We start from the raw sequence: 18,454 nt of genomic DNA, 5'->3' as shown, positions 1-18,454 counted from the left end.
GTGAAAATCCATTTTCGAGTCTTTACAGGTAGAAGGTCAACACTGGAAGCATAGTATGTTTTTTTTCTTCCCTTTGAACAGGTGTAAATGAAATTGATAGTGCCTAATATATTGTATATGGCACCAGATTAAATTGCCTTTGGCAGAGAGTCAGAGGTCTAACGGAGCATGTGTGTGTTTATACTGCTCCTCTGTCACCACTTTCATTTGTGGTGTTGCAGTATGACAGCATGAGGGCAGCTGATCTTATGATATGGTTACATCACAGAAAAACGTAAATACTAACTCTAATGATGACAGAGAATGTGAAATTATACAGAAATTATTAGTACTTTATCAATCACAAATTAATAACTTTAATTTTAATTTATTTAGTATTAATTGCTAGTAATTAGTACTAATGATTATTGCTAAATTTTGAATAATATTAGCTATTACTGGTGCTAGGGCAGAATAAGTCCATGTGCATACATATCGTTGTTAATGATAATATGTATTTACTACATTAATTCACTATATACTTTTAAAAAATGATTCAAAAACGATTGATTGATGTGTATTGAAGACTTGTGTACAATGATATGAAATAAAACAACAGACACAAGTCAATATATTGTTTTTCATTACACTGAATGTTTCTCTTTTTTTACTGAATATCATGTAATGTCTTTGAATTATCTTCATACGTTTTTCATTCTTTGCTTTTTGGTAACACTTTATAAGCTGCCATACTTATATTTTACATGCACTTACTATAGTAATAACAGTAAATTGTGCATAATTACAAGCAACAAACCCTAAACCAAACCTTAATCCTATAGTAAGTACATGTAGTAATTAATATTACTTTGTACTTAATGTACACTCTTAAAATAAAGGTTCTTTAGATTATTAAAATGTTCTTCACACTAAGAAAAAACATAGTTCTGTTAAGAAATGTTCACTAAAAGGAATCTTACTTTTAGGAGTGTAATTACACTGTAACAACACCACCTAAAAAAAAATTTTTTAACCATTTTCCCTAGCAATACAGATACATGCAATTAATTTGATAATTCCTTTGACATTTACGTGATTGACAGCCCTAATTTTAACTAGTCAGACATCTGTAAATATGCTAATTCTTAAATGACAAGAACGCAACATGACATCAGTGTGGTTTGTGTACTGTAATGTCGGAAGTGAGATATACCTGCTGGCGTACTGCCCTATCCGTGAGTGTGTGTCGTCATGAGAGAGTTGTGGCGATGGAGAAAGCCTGAAAACAAACATATACATAAACAAAAGCACACTCCAAAAATAACCAATGACAATCATGATTCTAAACATGAAATGTGTCTGATGATCTACAGTGAAGGCCAAGTGTTATTGGGATGGACGAACTGAGAAAGACGGTTAGACAAAAAAAAAACAAAAGGGGGAGGGTGGGGTGCTGGTGGATGTACTGCATGCTGTACTGAGGAAGGATGAGGAGGAAGAGGAGGACTGATGGTTGACTGTTGATACTCACTCATACTGCTCCGGACACATGCTGATGAGAGTGACCGGACTGCAAGAGGGAGAAAGAAAAAGAAAAACGAGGGGAAAGGAGGGGGAGTGGGGGTAGGGGAGGGAGGAACAGATTTTTTTTAGGGTCAGAGGTCACACAACGTAAAGGTCAGATCCACACACAAGGATGTGGAAGTGTTCTGGCTGAAATACTCCTCCAGTACTGTAGGGGGCAGTGCAGAATACTGAGAAACACTGGATTAATTGAATGATTGAGAAATGATTACCAAAGTAATGAAATGTCGCCATTATTTATTGACTGTCATGTCATATTTAACCTGAATGACTTAATTTCTTCTGTGGAACAAAATACATATACTGAGGGTATGTTTACACGACAACAATGTACTAAAAACCGGAAAGTTTTTCATTTGCGTTTTTCACATATAGACGACAACGTTGTCAAAACGAGTCCCGTTCACACGAAACCACGAAAACAACTTAAAGTGCTGTATTATGCATGTTGGGCCAGTAGTTGGAGATGCCACACTGTAAAGATAAACTATGGAAACACATAATACGCATGCAGATTTTCACAAATGTGTGTTTTTTTGTTTTGTTTTGTAGTTTACACCGAGACAATAACATTATCGTTTTCAAAAACATTTTTTCAAAGGTTTGTGTTTTCAGGCCCTCAAAAGCCCGTTGACGTGTAAATGAATGGCCAAAATGCAAAAAAAGTTATCCGTTTTCAAAATGCACCATAAAATTATTATATATATATAGTAATTTTATGGTGCATTTTGGTTTGGCCCTGATCACTGAATATATTTTCACTGTATGGAAATAGCAGCATGAACATTCTTCTAAAGGCCTAGTTTTGACTCCTACATAAAATTCATGTGGGTTAGAACAACATGAGTGCGAGTAAATGATGAATTTTCATTTTTAGGTGAACTATCCCTTTAATAAAGCAACTTTGTTTGTGTAATTTCTTTAGAGCAACATTTGGCCTCAAAACTAGAGGAATCAGATCTCCAAACCAATCTTTAATCTTTCATTTATTTTCATTCCATTTCAGTGTCTTTTCATGTGAAAACTTGCTGTTAATCACACATAGCACCAAGCGCAAAAAATCAAACGCTCTGTTCCGACTCAACAGGGACAAGTTTAATCTACAAGTTTAATGTGTCTCTTGGAGATGATGAAAAGTGTCATTTTTTCTTTTAAAGGAAACCATATAGCAGATGAGATGATAATTGCAAGATGAGAAATTCAAGGTTAGATTGGTTAATGTTTGTCTTTTTTAAGAAAAGTAGGGGCATTCCCATCTCTCACACTGCAGGATTGGGGCATTTTTGTCTTTTTCACAGTTGACACGGCATCGAGGGGTGATGTGGAGACGAGAGGTCTAGGATGAGACCTTCAGATGACAGAGAATGACTTACAAACTCTTTTCGTTTTATGAAGGAAGGTCAACAGAGGCAGGAAAAGACCGTTTTTCTTTTTAATAATGTTTAAAATTGTTGGAAAGAGCAAAAGTCAAGATGAAATGGCTTTCACAGCTCATTTAACTTTTGTAATGTGACACTCTGAGAGTGAAACGTTTATCCATCGGGAATTGAGTGGATCAAGAATGGCAAGATTTTGCAAAGGCTTTATTAATAGCAGCCTAAAAGATTATTTGGCTGTTGGTTAAAGTCAACATGAAATGAAAATTTAATGCATTTATTTTCTAAATGCATGCTTATTGATCGTACAGTGAACGATTCATCCATGTATAGTTTTTTTTTTTCAGAACTCGATTTTCCAGTAAAACAACAGACTTCTCTCTGGTGACATATGATAATCATTTATTTTAAAATAAACCCCACCCCTCCACAATCAATTGCATGCTCACATTCATTTTTGAGTGTCACGCCCATATCTCAACATCCAAATGATGCATAGATGCATTTTCAACTTGTAAGTCGTAATACGGAAAAAAAGATCCATTGCTACTTCCATTACATTACCACTTTAACAATATCTAGACATTACCTGGTCAGGTAGAGTTGTTTCTGTTTTTACATTTTGATGAAAGATGAAGGCGACCAACATATGTTTCTATGGAAGAATGATTTGTGCGCTTATGATTTGTTTGACCAGGAAAACGTATTAAGAATGTAAAAAGGGTCCATTATGACTTCATGTTGACTTTTAGTTCGGCTGAAGAGGGAGAAATATGAGTCGTGTCAAAGACAAAACGGTCCAGTTATCTGGGCTGTTAAATGGCTGGTTTGGTGTATCACTATGTACAGAGCGCTGGACTCAAAGTAATGAGGGATTCTGTAAATTAGTGCTGACAGAATCAACAAACACGAGCTCGCTAATAAAAGTCGGTCAATATCCCCTGGCGCTTCAGAATTTCAAGAAAACCAAACATGGTGCATGTTTGACTGCATGGTTTAATTTTGCTTTTGGAAACTGTTCTGAATATATTTCAACCACGGTCATCGCTGTTTGTTAAATCTGACACAAGGCGATGGGGTTTACTCATGCTGGTGCACACCAGCATGAGTAAACATGTCTGACATGTCATGTTCTGAACATAAACATGTCATGTTCTGAACATGTCTGTTCAGAAACCTGAAAATCAAACGTTACATGAAATGGTTTGCCATCACCGACGCTCAGATCGGCTGAACGTCACGCTAACGTGGAACGACAGGAAGCCTGTGCAGTGCGAGCAGTCATTTCGGCTCTGCTCATGGGGATTTATAATCAGCACCAACTGAAGAAATGGGTCATCTGCAGTTCCCCGTCATTTAGCAGGAGCTTCTTTCTGACACAAATTCATGAAATGGTCCCACTGGAAAACCAAAGTGCCTTAATCAACGGTAGTATGGAGATAAGGCAGAACTGGGAACTGCATAACTCTTTATTTTCTTGAATTGGCCACACTTGGGCTCTGTTCCAAAAACACTGAAGTGCCTAGGGCGGCATTGTAAGACATCATACAGTAGGCACGTTCCCAACACGGGGGCAAAAGACAGGCTGCATAATCGCGCTGCCTTCCAAGATGCCTTCTTTTGTTCAAATTCTAAGCCAGCATCACACGTATCTTTAGCGGAAAATTTATTATGACAAATTCAGTGGAAAAAAAATCCATGCAATTTGGCAGGCAACATGAGAGAAATGTTGATTATGGGCCCTTTTTACATTCCCAGGGTTCTCAGCTGCAGAAGTCACCATAGTTTGGTACACTTCTATAGTATAGTATAATTTTTGCATTTCCATTTGCCCCAACAGCAAAAGAAAAAAAAAAAATCCACAATAGTATTTCTTAGCATTCTTAGCGACTGTGGTAATGTGTCACAGAAGGGTCTATTAAATGTAACTAATTAATTACAAAAAAAAAATCTAATATGTGTGTGTTGGTTTTATGCATATTACACTGTGTATTTAGCATTTTGCTAAATTAACTTTGCCATAAACTTGAATTTGTTCAACTGAACGTGAGAGTTGAGATATGTGTGACATATCTTTGCTCATAGCCTTCAAATAATCACTTAATAGGTTCTACTTGAGTTAATGTTGCCTTAATGCTGAGTTAATGGAGCGTTCACATTTATTGCTGCTTAGTGAAAATTTGCAGGTGAATTCCAGTCATTCTGATAGGAATCCATGCAATCGGGAGTTTTGCATAAGGGCAAACATTTTGCGAATTCAACACACTAGCCAACAGAAAGCTGCTTGGTTTGAGTGACTTCAGTGTGAGTTGTGCTTCATTTGTCGCTGCACTATTGACAATGGACCTTTTTTTTGCACACAAAATTTCACAAACGTAACACACCTTTAGAAGGTCGTCAGTAGACAGCCTTCTAGGATTTTAAACAAAGATCACAACCAGCTCGAATCTTTAGAGTAGAGAGCAGGTTATAAAGGCTTTCACACAACAGCACTCTGTGTAGAGGATATATTTCAAGTTATATCAACATTTCTGGACAGACAGAAAATCAGCACTATGAAGTGAGACGAGTCGACATGATAATATTTGAACAGCAGCTCTGAGCAGACAGCCTATATTCAAGGTGTCTAAAGCTTGATTACTGATGTAGCGTATCATTCAATTCAAGTTGGAATTTCAAACCAACAGACTTTGGCAGAAATCAAAAGGCCAACTTCTCTGAGAAGGTGCTCTCATCACTGGAGAAAGAGGACAACCATTTTGATGCAAATTAAATGATTTCTTACAGGACTCCATAATAAAAAAAACTATTTAGCAAACGCTTGAAAGACAAGTACTTAAAGCCCGGGATACACCAAGCTGACTTCAAAGAACCAGCGGCGACTAAAGCAGACGGTGTTGTCGACTCGCGTTGGCTACGTCTGGACCAATAAACCACGCTTGAATACACCGCTCAGGCTACAGCCCACTGCAAACTAGCATGTGCTTTCCATCTTGACTTACTTGCTCATTTTCATCACTTTCGCTTTAATTCTCATGCACTAACTCGTTCGCTAAACTGAACATCCAATCAGAGTTCTCACTCTCGCCAACAGCCCCGACGCAGATTCAAAATGTTGAACCGGGCAAACTGCCACCAACGAGAGGCGATGTGTGGAACACACCAAAAAACTAGCCCGACTGACGCTCACCGATGGCCCCATGTTGGCTGACGGCTGACCGTAGGCTTGGTGTGTCCCGGCTAGCGGTGTAACGGTACATAAACATGACGGTACAGTGCATACCTTGGTTTTGACGTCACGGTACAGTACCGTTTCGGTGCAGTAGGGGGAAAACTAAACATAAATTTGCTTTTTTTTATTAAACAGTAGTTTACTGAACAAATTACTCTCTTTAAATAAATGTAATTATAATTACAATTTTCTTAGGGATAAAAATCTCCCTCGGACCCCAGAAATGTAATGCATTTTTGTACTTATTTTACAGTTTTTTTTCGGGATCTAGCGCGATCGAGGGGTTGGCGACCACTGCTCTAAACTATAGTGAGCCCTTTAACATTACTATAACGTTACAATTAACAACAGAGCCCAAACTTAAATTTAATTACTATTTATTTTTAAATATAATAATCAACACTCAACTTAAAAAAAAATTGTATGCAAACATGTAAATTGCACATAATGCAGTTTTTAAATTAACTTTTAAATGATAATTATGTTATTTGTTGTTGAAATATAATCATTTTAGACAGTGGCTGTCATAACTTGTTTCATAACAGATTTATTTAAACATACATTCAATAATTAAGACATCACTAACAGGTAACTGAAATATAATGATTATAAAGTCTAATATTTCGTGAAATGCTCTTCTCTAGACTTCATTTATAGCGCACTAACGAGATGTGGACACTGATGATTGAATGAGGTGAATGAAAAGCTACCTGACGTTTTGTTTACAAGCTGTTATATTGGCGTCTTTCCGTGGTTGAAACACTGGATGAGCGATTACAAGAGGAGTGAGATGTTCATTCATGTTTATTTCACGTTAAAACTAGTAGTAAAGAGGAAGGGATGATCGCGTTGAAGCGCTGAACTGAGCCCTTTATACAGCGATCTGTCGCGACACATCAAAGAGCGTCAAAATGGCATTTATTGTTTGAATTTCCTGAAAAAAAAATGGACACAATATGAAAGATGAGACTTTGTTTCTTATAAAAAGTAACAATAAAACTGGAAGTTTCCAATGAAGTTCCACTCGTGCAGTGGTTAAACCAATGCTGTATTTGTTTGGTATACATGCGTACCGAACCGAAAGACCCGTACCGAAAATTTTCGACACGAATATGTGTACCGTTACACCCCTAGTCCCGGCCTTAAAAAAATGCAAATAATGACACCTCAGCTTCCTGGTTTTTAATGGTACAATGTGTTAGTCTTGGCATTTGACTTCTTTTAGATCCTGTCTCTTTCTCAGAATTCAGGACTTCTAGTCAGAAAAGAATTCAGTCACCATTCCTCACATTTCTCAATAGTTCTTCAAACCTTGCAATGTGAATAAGCGCATTGCGTGAAGGCTGTAAAAGCTCTCCAGACAGATAATGACTGGAGGCGGCAGTAAGACAAAGCCTGAGGACAGTCAAATTCAAACAAATTGCAACACACATATACAGAACAACTTTCAAGATGCTTACGTTTCCATGTTGTCTCCCTCTAGGACCGTCTGGACGGGCAGGTATCCCAGGCGAGGGTGCTTCGCGAAATACTTCTTTGAGCGGAACTTGTTTTTTAAGACTTTGGTGAAATCTCGCATGTCTTCTCCTGAGGTGGTCTGAAAATGAGAGAGGCAGACAGATGATGGATGAGGAAGTGGATTTACGTTATTAACAATTGTTCAGAAGCAACTTCAATACAATAAAGCCCGGGAGTCACCAGTGGTTTGAACCCCCAGTATTAAACTTTGCTGTGTAGGCGTTGGTAGAGAATATTTAGGAGTTTCACTCTGAATCAAAGCTTTGGAAACCATCCAGAAGGTACAACTCATATGTCTTCTAATTAGGTGACATACAAACACACACTTGCATCATTACTTTTGCTAACAAATGGGAATTGAGGCTGAAGGTTCTCTCCATAGTAACTCTGACCTGAAAACACAAGCTTCCACTCCTTTATATTTAGAAGGGCATAAAATTAGCAGCAGAGGTGTTAGCAGACACAAGCAGTTTGCACACACGAGGGTTACACAAGTATACAAGTGTGTTTTAGGTCAGTTTGAGTGAAATGCATTATAATGAGAGCACACAGATCCGTCCATCCACACTCATCTCATTCTCCATTTGTCTACTGAGCCGAGCATGGTGTTTCAGTCCAAGATTTCTCTGTATGCGTCTCCACACAAAGTCTTCTTAATCTGCACATATTCACCAACCAAATCGTATTTCTCCTGCAGACTGGGAGACCAACCGAAAAACAAGGATGTGACAGCCCATGCACTACAGAGGGATTCTGTCTCTCCCGTTCGGTCTGCTAAACTCTCAAGTCAAACCAAAGACCAACAGAACCCATGAATTCCAGATCTCACGAGCACATGAAAGTTCAACATGCTGGCTGAAAGATAAAAACTCGTATTTAATTACAACAGCCAATTGCCTTATAAATGCATGTTTTTGCTTTCCTTTTTCTTTTAAAGCCTTTTGTGTGAGAAACACCAGCTAGCAAAATACGAGTGTGGAGACTTGGAGAGACAGTTTGTAACCGTAACTGCACAATAGCATACAAAAACAAATTGCTGTTCATCAGCACTTCCTGCAGACTCGGACATTCATACAGAATTCATTGTTTTTCTATTTTATGACGGGCGGCAACCAGCATTAATTTGCAATTTGCTATGTTGGAGGGTCAACTAGTGTTACTGGCATGATATTTATACAGTATGTGAAGTACTAACATGATATCAATATTAAATTTTTTTTATATTATGGTTGTCGTCAATAACGATATATATTGCAACAAATATACAAGTCTTGTATGATGCAATTATGGTGCTTTTTATCGTTTTTGAGCTTGATCCCCCAAAACTTCATGCTTTCAGTTGGCTTCATTCAGCAAACATGAGCAGTTAGAATAAAAAATAAAAAAACTCTTCTTGTATCAATTTACACAGTGGGTTTTCAATGGTGAAAAAGAAAAAGAAAATCAAACAGACATATAATAATGTGAGAAAATGTGAATAAATGGTGTTTTTTTCCATGTTTGGGTGACGTTTTCATTTAAGAAAGGGCTGAAGATCCTGAACAGCACATTACTCATTTACTCTGACACTGAGTAAAGAAACTAAATAAACTCTTTGTATCCCACAACTAATAAAAACCACATCAACAACAAAAAGAAATATCACCACGATGAAAAAGCAATAACGGCGTAACAGCCCAACCGAGGGCCACAAAGGCATATTCTGTTCAATATTGATCTTCTGCTCTCTGAATGCTGATGACAGTATTTGGTGTTGAATCGAAGGTAAATTTGGTTTATAGTTATGCACGTGTGTGTGTGTGTTTCTGGGATATGTCGGTTTGAAAGGAAATGAAAGAGTCCAGATGGTGACCCTGAATGTCAGCAGAGACCATGTCAACTAGACGAACCCTAGAGACAGATCTCCTGTGAAGAACTCATCAACTAGACGACCATCGGCACAAGACCACGAGAACCAGATGAGTCCTCTGCACAATCCGACGTGTGTTGCAGCCTGGAATTAAACCACGCCATGCTGGTTTCGTCTGGCCAGAGGAGAAATGGCCCCCCGACTGAGCCTGGTTTCTCCCAAGGTTTTTTTTCCTCCATTTCGGTCACCGATGGAGTTTTGGTTCCTTGCCACTGTCACCTTTGGCTTGCTTAGTTGGGGATGCTTAATTTCTGGCAACATTGTTGACTTGAGTGCACAGATACTATTGGAAGAGAACTGAACTGAGCTGAATGACATCACTAAATCAACAATGAACTGACTTTAACTGGAAAAATTACTCTTTGTTATTGTCTTCTTGCATTAATGACAAACTATTGTGGGCTTCAGTTTCTAGCTTGGCACTGTTATAAAACAATTAGTTATGCTTGAGCCATTTTTTAGGCCGAGTGTCGTTGTCTGTGCACTCAAACGTTTCACTGTATCACTGTATCAATTTCTCTCTAGAATCACAATTATATAGCTCACAACGTTGTAAAACATTGTCATTGGCAAAGTAAAAGGAGCCGTATTGTGTTGGAGCCATATTGTGTTGGAAACGTCACTCGATATTAACAACTTCTTTATAGAACTGTTGTATAAAAGTTATATTACACTTGTGATCAATATTTTGGGGCCAGTGGTACATTTACGTGATGCTTCATAGAACAGCACCATAAACTTATTACAGAACTCATTCACATGGAGTAACCTGGGGTTAAATGCTTTGTTCAAGGTCACAATAGTGGCTCACTGCTAGCAGAGATCAAACAAGGAACATTCTGGTTACCCGGATACAACAGCCAATACAACGGCCATTTCTGTAATGTTGGAACATGTGCATATGCTAATAAGTTTTAGGAACTACATAGTCTGTTTTTCTAGGGGTGGAAATCTTTTGATACCTCACAATTTGATTAAAAATCGATTCTGACATGTAATAAGAAACACTACAGAAATTGAATAATCATATGTAAAACTAAAACACTGCATAGTCTTCACTGTATGAATAAACTATAAATTGATTCTTAATAAAGATAGAAAAGTGATTCAGTCAAAATTACTGAGTGATTCTCTCTCTCTCTCTCTTTGTTTGATTAACATTAATGAAACAGATGGCAACAAAGTTCCTGCTGTTACTTTAAGAACGAATGTACGGATCCTATATACTGATACACATGTGAGTTTCTCCTAACTTTTTATGTTCACATAGGAAATAACTGTTTACGTTAATAATCCACACAATGGTTATTTTGGCATAATTGTTTGTGTATTTGGCCATTCAAGTGCAATAAGCCGCGAAAGAGATCTTAATTCATGCTATCATGGTGAGAGGTGGCAAACAGTGTGTGCTCCGGGTGAGTGTGTGTGTGTGTGTGTGTGTGTGTCTGTCATTGCGAGAGCCACATTGAGTTCTTTTTCACTAATAACTCTATTTAACAGCATGCACGTCCCAAATTCACTATTGCATGCAGGTGAGCACTGCACTGAGTTCTTTTCCAGAGCTTATTACGCTTAATAACTCTATTTAACATCAAGCATGTCCCACCCTTTTTTCATTCATGCATGTTTCTTTATCAATGTAATATGTCAATAACTTTAAATAGTACCTCGAGGTAAAAAAAATGTAAACATATAAACCATTAGAAATTGATTTTTGAAATTTGTAAAATAGATGCAATCGCGATTCTTATGTAAATCGATTTATTCCCCCACCCTATGTTTATCACACAAAGCTAAAACAGGTCTTCAGAAGACTTATGGACCACTTTCATGGTCCTTTCTGGAGCTTTCTGGTGACAGACTTCTCTCTGGTGATATATGCCAGACTTATCCAATTATTTGGCTTGCTAAAACTCTGCCCCTTTCTTACAATTGCATATGTTTTTGAGTGCAACGCTTGCATCTCAAAATCCAATCAAAAACTGATGAATAAAACCAAGTGTCCATCCTACATTTTATTTTTATTTTTTAAATAATCTATTACACCTGGAATTACATCACTACTTCCATTTCATTTTGACTTTAACACCCTTTGGTAATTTTCCTTGTATGGAAAAGAGCAGCGTGAACATTCTTTATAATTTCTGAATTTCTGATTTGTGGGGTTCAGGATCCCTTGCGGAGTTTGAACTTACAAAATTTTGTTTCACCACTTTACTACATCACAGAAAAAAACAACAAAAAAATCAATCTGGAGCTGAACCATCTAGCGGAAGGTCAACGCACATTTGACAACCCTCCACTCAGCCATCTATATTATTAATGAAAAGGCAACATTTCTTTGCTCAAGTGCCTGTTACAATTGTTTTTAAGTTGTATCATTATTCGGTCTAATTTCATTGAATTTGCACTGAGTTGAAGAGAGCAAAAAGAAATGCGTTTACCTTTTGTCATGCTGATCACTGACAGTGACAGCTTTTCAATTTCACGCTCTGAAACTGAACTATTGAATTGAACACCTTAAATTTCAGGTTTCACAGAGCTTGTGTTGTGGAGGTGGGAGGAAATTCTGCCGGTGGTACTGCTAATAGATCAAGGCCCTCTGAGTTTGAACTACTCTCCATCTGGCCTGCAGCGGTGGAGAAGGAACTAACCTTCGCCATTACTCTCATACCATAAGCTCCTGTTCACTGACCACACATCACAGTCGCAGCTGGAATAAAAACTGAATTAATGTGCTGCTGATGCTAAGACTTTTCCAAAGAGCAGCCAGCAGGATTACGCCTCCTACGAGAGATACGATTCTAAGGTCCCGATCAGACAGAACACGTTTTTTAGGTCTGAAAATGCGAGGCGCACCGCGCTGCGGTTTTTATGTTGCTAGGCAACCACTGAATCAGCTGTCCTGTCAGTGTAGCGCAAGCGCTCTTTGGTTTCATTCGATTGGGCAATGGGAAAAAAACGCGAATGACGTCAGGCACTTTTCTGCTCAGAGTTGCTTTTTTTTCAACTTCAGGAGCTTAGAGCGCTCCTGCAAAAATGCGAGGCACAGCAAGTGGCTAAAACTCGAGGCGCCCGGGGCGCATAAACAGCGCACAAAACGCTCACTGCTAATAGAAAACAATTTAAAAAATGGCCTAAGGCAACTTTGCATGTGTCCTTCATTGAATTAAAAATGAACTTTACACACAATAATTTTTGCAGAGTACTATGCTGTTAGCTTATTACAATATTGCTGGCTTAGCTTATTAGTCACATGCTAATACCAAAACCCTACACATGAAATTAACTGCGAGTCAAATCTTCATGTGTTTCGCATGAGAAGTTGCCGCCTGTTATGGAAATGTTATTTCTGTTTTTCTGAGTTTTTTTTTCTTGTTTTCTTGTTCGTGTTAGCAAAAATATTAAGGGAACATTATGGAAATGTTACTTTTGAATGTATGTCTGAATGTTTTGAAACAAGTAGTAAGCAGTGACGTTTCTAAAAAAAAAAAAAAAAAAAAAGAAAAAAAAGTCACTTTATTTTAAGGTCCAATTCTCGCTATTAACAAACCATCAACTTTGACTTTTGCCTCAAACTCATAATTTGCTGCTAATTAATAGTTAGTAAGGTGGTATTGGGTTACTGATGGAGAATATGGTCATGCAGAATATGTGCTTTATAAGTACTAATAAATAGCCTATAGCTGCTGAACTTTAAATCAAAACAGACTTGTGATTTTATGACATCAATTACTACTTTATTAATTCAGAAACACAAGTTTCTTAATGTGACTGCTGACTCTATACTCTGTACTTGCATTTTCGTATCAGGCTGATGTTGATGTTACATTTGAAGCCTTTATCAGCTGATTCCAATGATGTTCCGATAATACCGTGCATCCCGAGTAGCTGCGTTTGTAGTCAGTAGACACGAAGACATCTCACTAGGTTTTGGAACAGAGCCACAGCTCTACCACTACCGAATGCCCACAATAATGCTCATTCATGCAAAACCTCTCTTTTATGAGCTCCAATTTGCAAGCATAATTACACATGCCTTGATTTGATGGGTAGAGAGAGAGCGTACGAGAGAGGTAGAGGTTCAGGCACTAGCTAACTCACCGGTGTGCAGTACTCCACCACGGGGTAGTTGAGTTTATGACCCTTCGCTGTGCGACCAGAGAAGAAGCAACTCTGGCAAACGTCATAGTTGAAGTGCTTCAAACTGCGATATCTGCAAAGATAGAAAGAAAACACTGACAATTAGTATGAGAGGCTTTCATTGTATGGAATATTTTTCGGTTTTACACAGGAAAACATTATTATTTTGGATTCATTATAGCCATAACTCTAAACCAGCCATTCTGTAGTTTCGTCAAACTATTATCCACTTGTTATTCCACTATTATTCAGTTTGTCTGAAACTGAGAGTCCTCTTGAGAATACTGACTCCAGTCACGCCACGCTCGATTCAATAACATCATTACCACACAGTTTAGAAGTGTTTCTATTTCACAGATTTTCCTCATATACATGTAAACTGAGTGTGGAGGAAGACAGCACAGTGTGTGTTGTTTGTTTTTTGGTTTCTTCTGTTCTCTCCAGCAAATGCAAATTCAATAGAATTTAATTCCTCCAGTGTGCAATATTTCTACCGCACTGCCACATAAACACTAAAAAGACACTAAAAAGATGCTGCATTTTCCAAAACAGCTCCCTCTCTCTCTGGGGCGGCCCATCTGAAAGCACAATATAACACTGAGGCCCCTGCTGAGAATGACTAAACATCACACCATCAGTACTTCAGCCAAGATCTCTTATATTAGCCTCTGCAGGATAACATGAATATTATAAAACTGACCTAAAAACCAATTTGATGAAGTTTGTAGATATTGAAAAATAAATCAATAAGCCTTGAGACTTTGCATGTTACAGTGATTTTACTGCAGATAATGGATGCCCTAAGGCACAATAATAATAATAAAATTATAAAATAACAAATTTTTACATAAGTTTTTTTTGCTTTTACTTTTAATATTTCTTTATGAAGTTTGACATGCTGAATATGAAAATCACATAACTTTTTTGTGTATCATTAACAGTGCTCATAAAAACTAAAAAAAATATGTTGACAACTTGCACAAGCTAATCTGTCATCATTCAGAAGTGTGCGTTGGATGATTTTAGTCCCACAATGTTCTGGAATGTTCCAGACAGCACTAGAATATTACAGAACATTCCAAAATGGTACAGAAACTTCTAGAATGTTCCCATCCTTGCAAAAGGAAAAGCAAAAGCAAAACAAAGTTGTTTCATAATTAATGATAGAAGTTCAAATTTACCTGACCTATAATATTTAGCAAACATATTGATGCTACGTGAAAATAAATAGTACAATAATAATTAGCACCATAGAATTACAGAAGAACCATAAAAAATGTAAGTGAACACATTTTACATTGTATATTACATTGTGTAACAGCAATAATAATAATAATAGGAATAAATTACGCCAAATATTATAGTGATATAGAGTTAATCAATAAACAGGCATGACTTGGACTTTTTTAATTTATGTAATAATTTATTGAACACATATCTTTTATGATGTTGTTGCTGCCATTTGGTTTTATTTCATTTTCAGGGCTGTTAAAGTCAACATTAACACATGTGATAAATTAAGTATGTTTCCCCTCAATCAATGTCAGTTCCGAAATAGTGGACCAATCAGAAGACCCCGGAGGCGGGGCAAGCGCTGCAAGCTTTTGCTACTGTAGCAAGTTGGCATGGCAACTGTTTTATTTGACGGCAACATGTTGGAGGAGGCGTTCTGCGCTGCGTTTTTTAAAAACCATATCTGAGTGCTGCGTTTTGCATTTTTAGATGCAAAGATGTGTTCTGTGTGAACACCCCCCCCACCCCCATACCCCCCCCCCATAAGTGCATAAAGTGTGGACTAAGTTGTTTAGTCATTTAACGTTCAACTGAAAGTCCAATTGAAATGATGTAATTAAACTTTTAATAGAGAGGACAGATTTATTTCTTGGACAGTCAAGAGAGGTGAGAAAGGCAAGAGTGAGGGTGATGTCGCTTCAGCCAAATTTAACTTGGGTCACTCACGCTAGACCACGTCTCTGACGACAGCATCGATTTACAAAAGCACTTGTAAAAGGTCATTTGTTCGCTCTAAGGGAATACCGCTTACCCGCGATTAACCCCTTAACCGTGGCAACACCACTGTAATGCCCAGCCTCTTGTGGATTACTGCTTTAACAATTAACAGCTGTTAATCTGCTAAACAATTCATTACATTTGCACGACTCTGTAAGCGAATTCATCAATTTATCAGAATCACGCCTCAGGATATCTTCTCCACAAAGTTTTCTTTTTTCAACAGTCTCAATAAATCCAACTTGACTGACTCGGACTTTACTTTTCTGTTTCTCTCTCTTGTTCCATTTAGTCTTCTCTACTATCCATCACTGACAGACCTCGGTCCGTATCTCCTCCGTCAAACGTCCGACTGAATCTCTGCCTCAAAGAAACATCTCGGAAAACAAGATGGTGTGGTCTGATGCGCTCAGAGTAGCCAGAGATGCTAAATATGGCAGGATTATCAGTAATACAGGGCATCATGTATGTATGGATGGCATTTGAAAAGGTCAGCACCTATTGTGACAGGAGCACACAGTGACTGTTTAAAATACACCATAGAGGCTGTGATGACCAACTAGAGCACGATACATCCCTCTAACACTGTGTCGTTGTGTTTCAGCTGTATTATTATATCATCTGCACACTGCTGATATAAATGCTGACAATAAACTCTGGCTTGTCTTTGAAGCAAAGAAACTATATATTATATTGATATATAATAATGCAATAAAATGTTCTACTGCTATAATGATTGATTTTACTGCAGTCCTCTGGTGGTTTCTGCCATTATTACCATCAACAGAGTGTTTCTCTTACAGCTAACATTTCACACAAGTTGAGCTTCAACAATTGGTCAATTCTACACAAACACAGACTGCAAATGGAACGTTTCTGTTAAATGTTTATCCTATTTAAAATGCATTAATTTATACATTTTAATTGCTCATTTATTATATACAACACTTCTCTTACATATAGCGATAACAAATTAATTAGTTTTGATCAACTACATTAGTTAACATGAACTAATGAAAATATTTCTAAAGCATTTGGGTTGTTGATATATAATAATTGTTACTAATATACAAATAGCATAAGAGAGATTTTTCTTCATTGTTAGTTTTTTCCCCAAAAGTTTTGCTGTCACACCATTAGACATATTTATGTTATATTTGTCAACTACCCATTTATTAACTATAACCAACGTTAATCTCAACATTTACTAATACATTATTAAAATCAAAACTTGTATCTGTTAATATTTAATGGACCTGAGCTAACATGAACAAACAATGAACAGTTGTATTTTTATTAGCTAACATTAACAAAGATTCAAAAATACTGTAACACATATATTGACCTTACTGTAAAGTGCTATCCGTATAATAAAAACAATATATTATTATATTTATTTTTAATGATAAATAATGATAAATAAATTATCCTTGATTTTCCACTACAAACCATAAAAATCCAACTATTTGTTGTGTGTATAATTATAAATGTATAATTATATATACTGTATTAATAATTTCATTATTATTATACCTTATTATTATTTATATCTAAATATTAAAAAACATACAAATAATTAATGAATTTACTAATTAATATAAACAACTGATTCTCATTAAATAATTATGAATAATTCTATTAGCCATTAATAATAAATTACTGTTCACCTCGCTATGCGGTCGACCAAGAATAAAATTCATTAAAAAAAACATCAAGCAAGTCGGATTAAATATATACAGAGTTGTGTCACCTAAATGCCCTTCTTTTCAGTGAAATTACAAATTAAAACATAACTCACTCTGTCAACATTACTAATATACATCTACAGACAAACCAAAACTATTTTATTATTATTAATAATAATATTATTTTAAATATCTCAGGTGAGAAAGATTTGATCTTGTGACCTTTCATACACAATGCAAGAAATCATCACATCTTATTAAGGAGTAAATGGCTGAACCTCCAGAAGCTGAAATCCTGGAATCGTCTCTTTCCTGCTCAATGACAGTAAACGCACTGAACTCATCTCAAACATTAACATGTTAACACTGGCAGCCCTAGTTTACAGCCGAACTTTTAAAAGAGTCAGAGCCGATCAGAGAACTGACTGAATAGACTGTCCTCCATTTCTTTCATCAGTCTCTCTCTTATTTAGAGTGCTATCAGATGCTGACATTTAGATGAATGTTGGGCCTCGGGAGTGAATCTAACCTTTCTGCTCCCAGTGTGTGTGTGTGTGTGTGTGTCTTAAATCTCTCACAGATCTGCCTGATATCACGCCTTGCCTATTGCAACACTTCTCAAAGTGCGGCAGAATTCCCTACACTTCAATCTGTCGCATTTACTTTCTTCTGTTCTTCATAATGTACAGTCAACCAGTCATTATCTTCAAATCAACCTCTTCAGTGTGTGTGTGTGTGTGTGTGTGTGAGTGTGTACCTGAAGCCCACGATGGGGAACTCTTTACAGATATTGCACTTGGCCTGGTGTTTGGCCGTTTCTGCTGCCGCCACTCTGTGCAGGACCGGAAGCCAAACCATCGACTGCGGCTCCAGCCTCATCCAATCAATAAACTGCCTCGGCTCCAGCTCCACCTTATTGGTCACCTGAGAACAGAGAGTCAGCACAAACAGCCAATCAGGGAGGGATTTCAGAAAGCCCATAAAAAGCATGAGAGAATAACTCATAAACAATGCAGCC

The 18,454-nt window shown here is 37.2% G+C and overlaps 1 protein-coding gene across 1 annotated transcript in view; it reads right to left on the bottom strand.

Annotated features, from left to right (window-relative positions):
- Nucleotides 1–18,454, bottom strand: part of utrn (utrophin) — a 223,342-nt gene that overhangs the window by 31,190 nt on the left and 173,698 nt on the right. The window contains exons 63-66 of the mRNA XM_016514969.1: nucleotides 13,703–13,814; nucleotides 7,632–7,768; nucleotides 1,511–1,549; nucleotides 1,193–1,258 (exon numbers count right to left, since the gene is read on the bottom strand). Coding sequence (XP_016370455.1) covers nucleotides 1,193–1,258; nucleotides 1,511–1,549; nucleotides 7,632–7,768; nucleotides 13,703–13,814 — 354 coding nt within the window. The remainder of the gene's footprint in view (nucleotides 1–1,192; nucleotides 1,259–1,510; nucleotides 1,550–7,631; nucleotides 7,769–13,702; nucleotides 13,815–18,454) is intronic.

This window comes from Sinocyclocheilus rhinocerous, unplaced genomic scaffold (genome assembly GCF_001515625.1).
Source record: "Sinocyclocheilus rhinocerous isolate Xijiao unplaced genomic scaffold, SAMN03320098_v1.1 scaffold1167, whole genome shotgun sequence".
Classification (NCBI taxonomy): Eukaryota; Metazoa; Chordata; class Actinopteri; order Cypriniformes; family Cyprinidae; genus Sinocyclocheilus; species Sinocyclocheilus rhinocerous.
The sequence above is the reverse complement of the archived record's forward strand: the minus strand, read 5'-3'. Positions and strand labels throughout refer to the sequence as shown.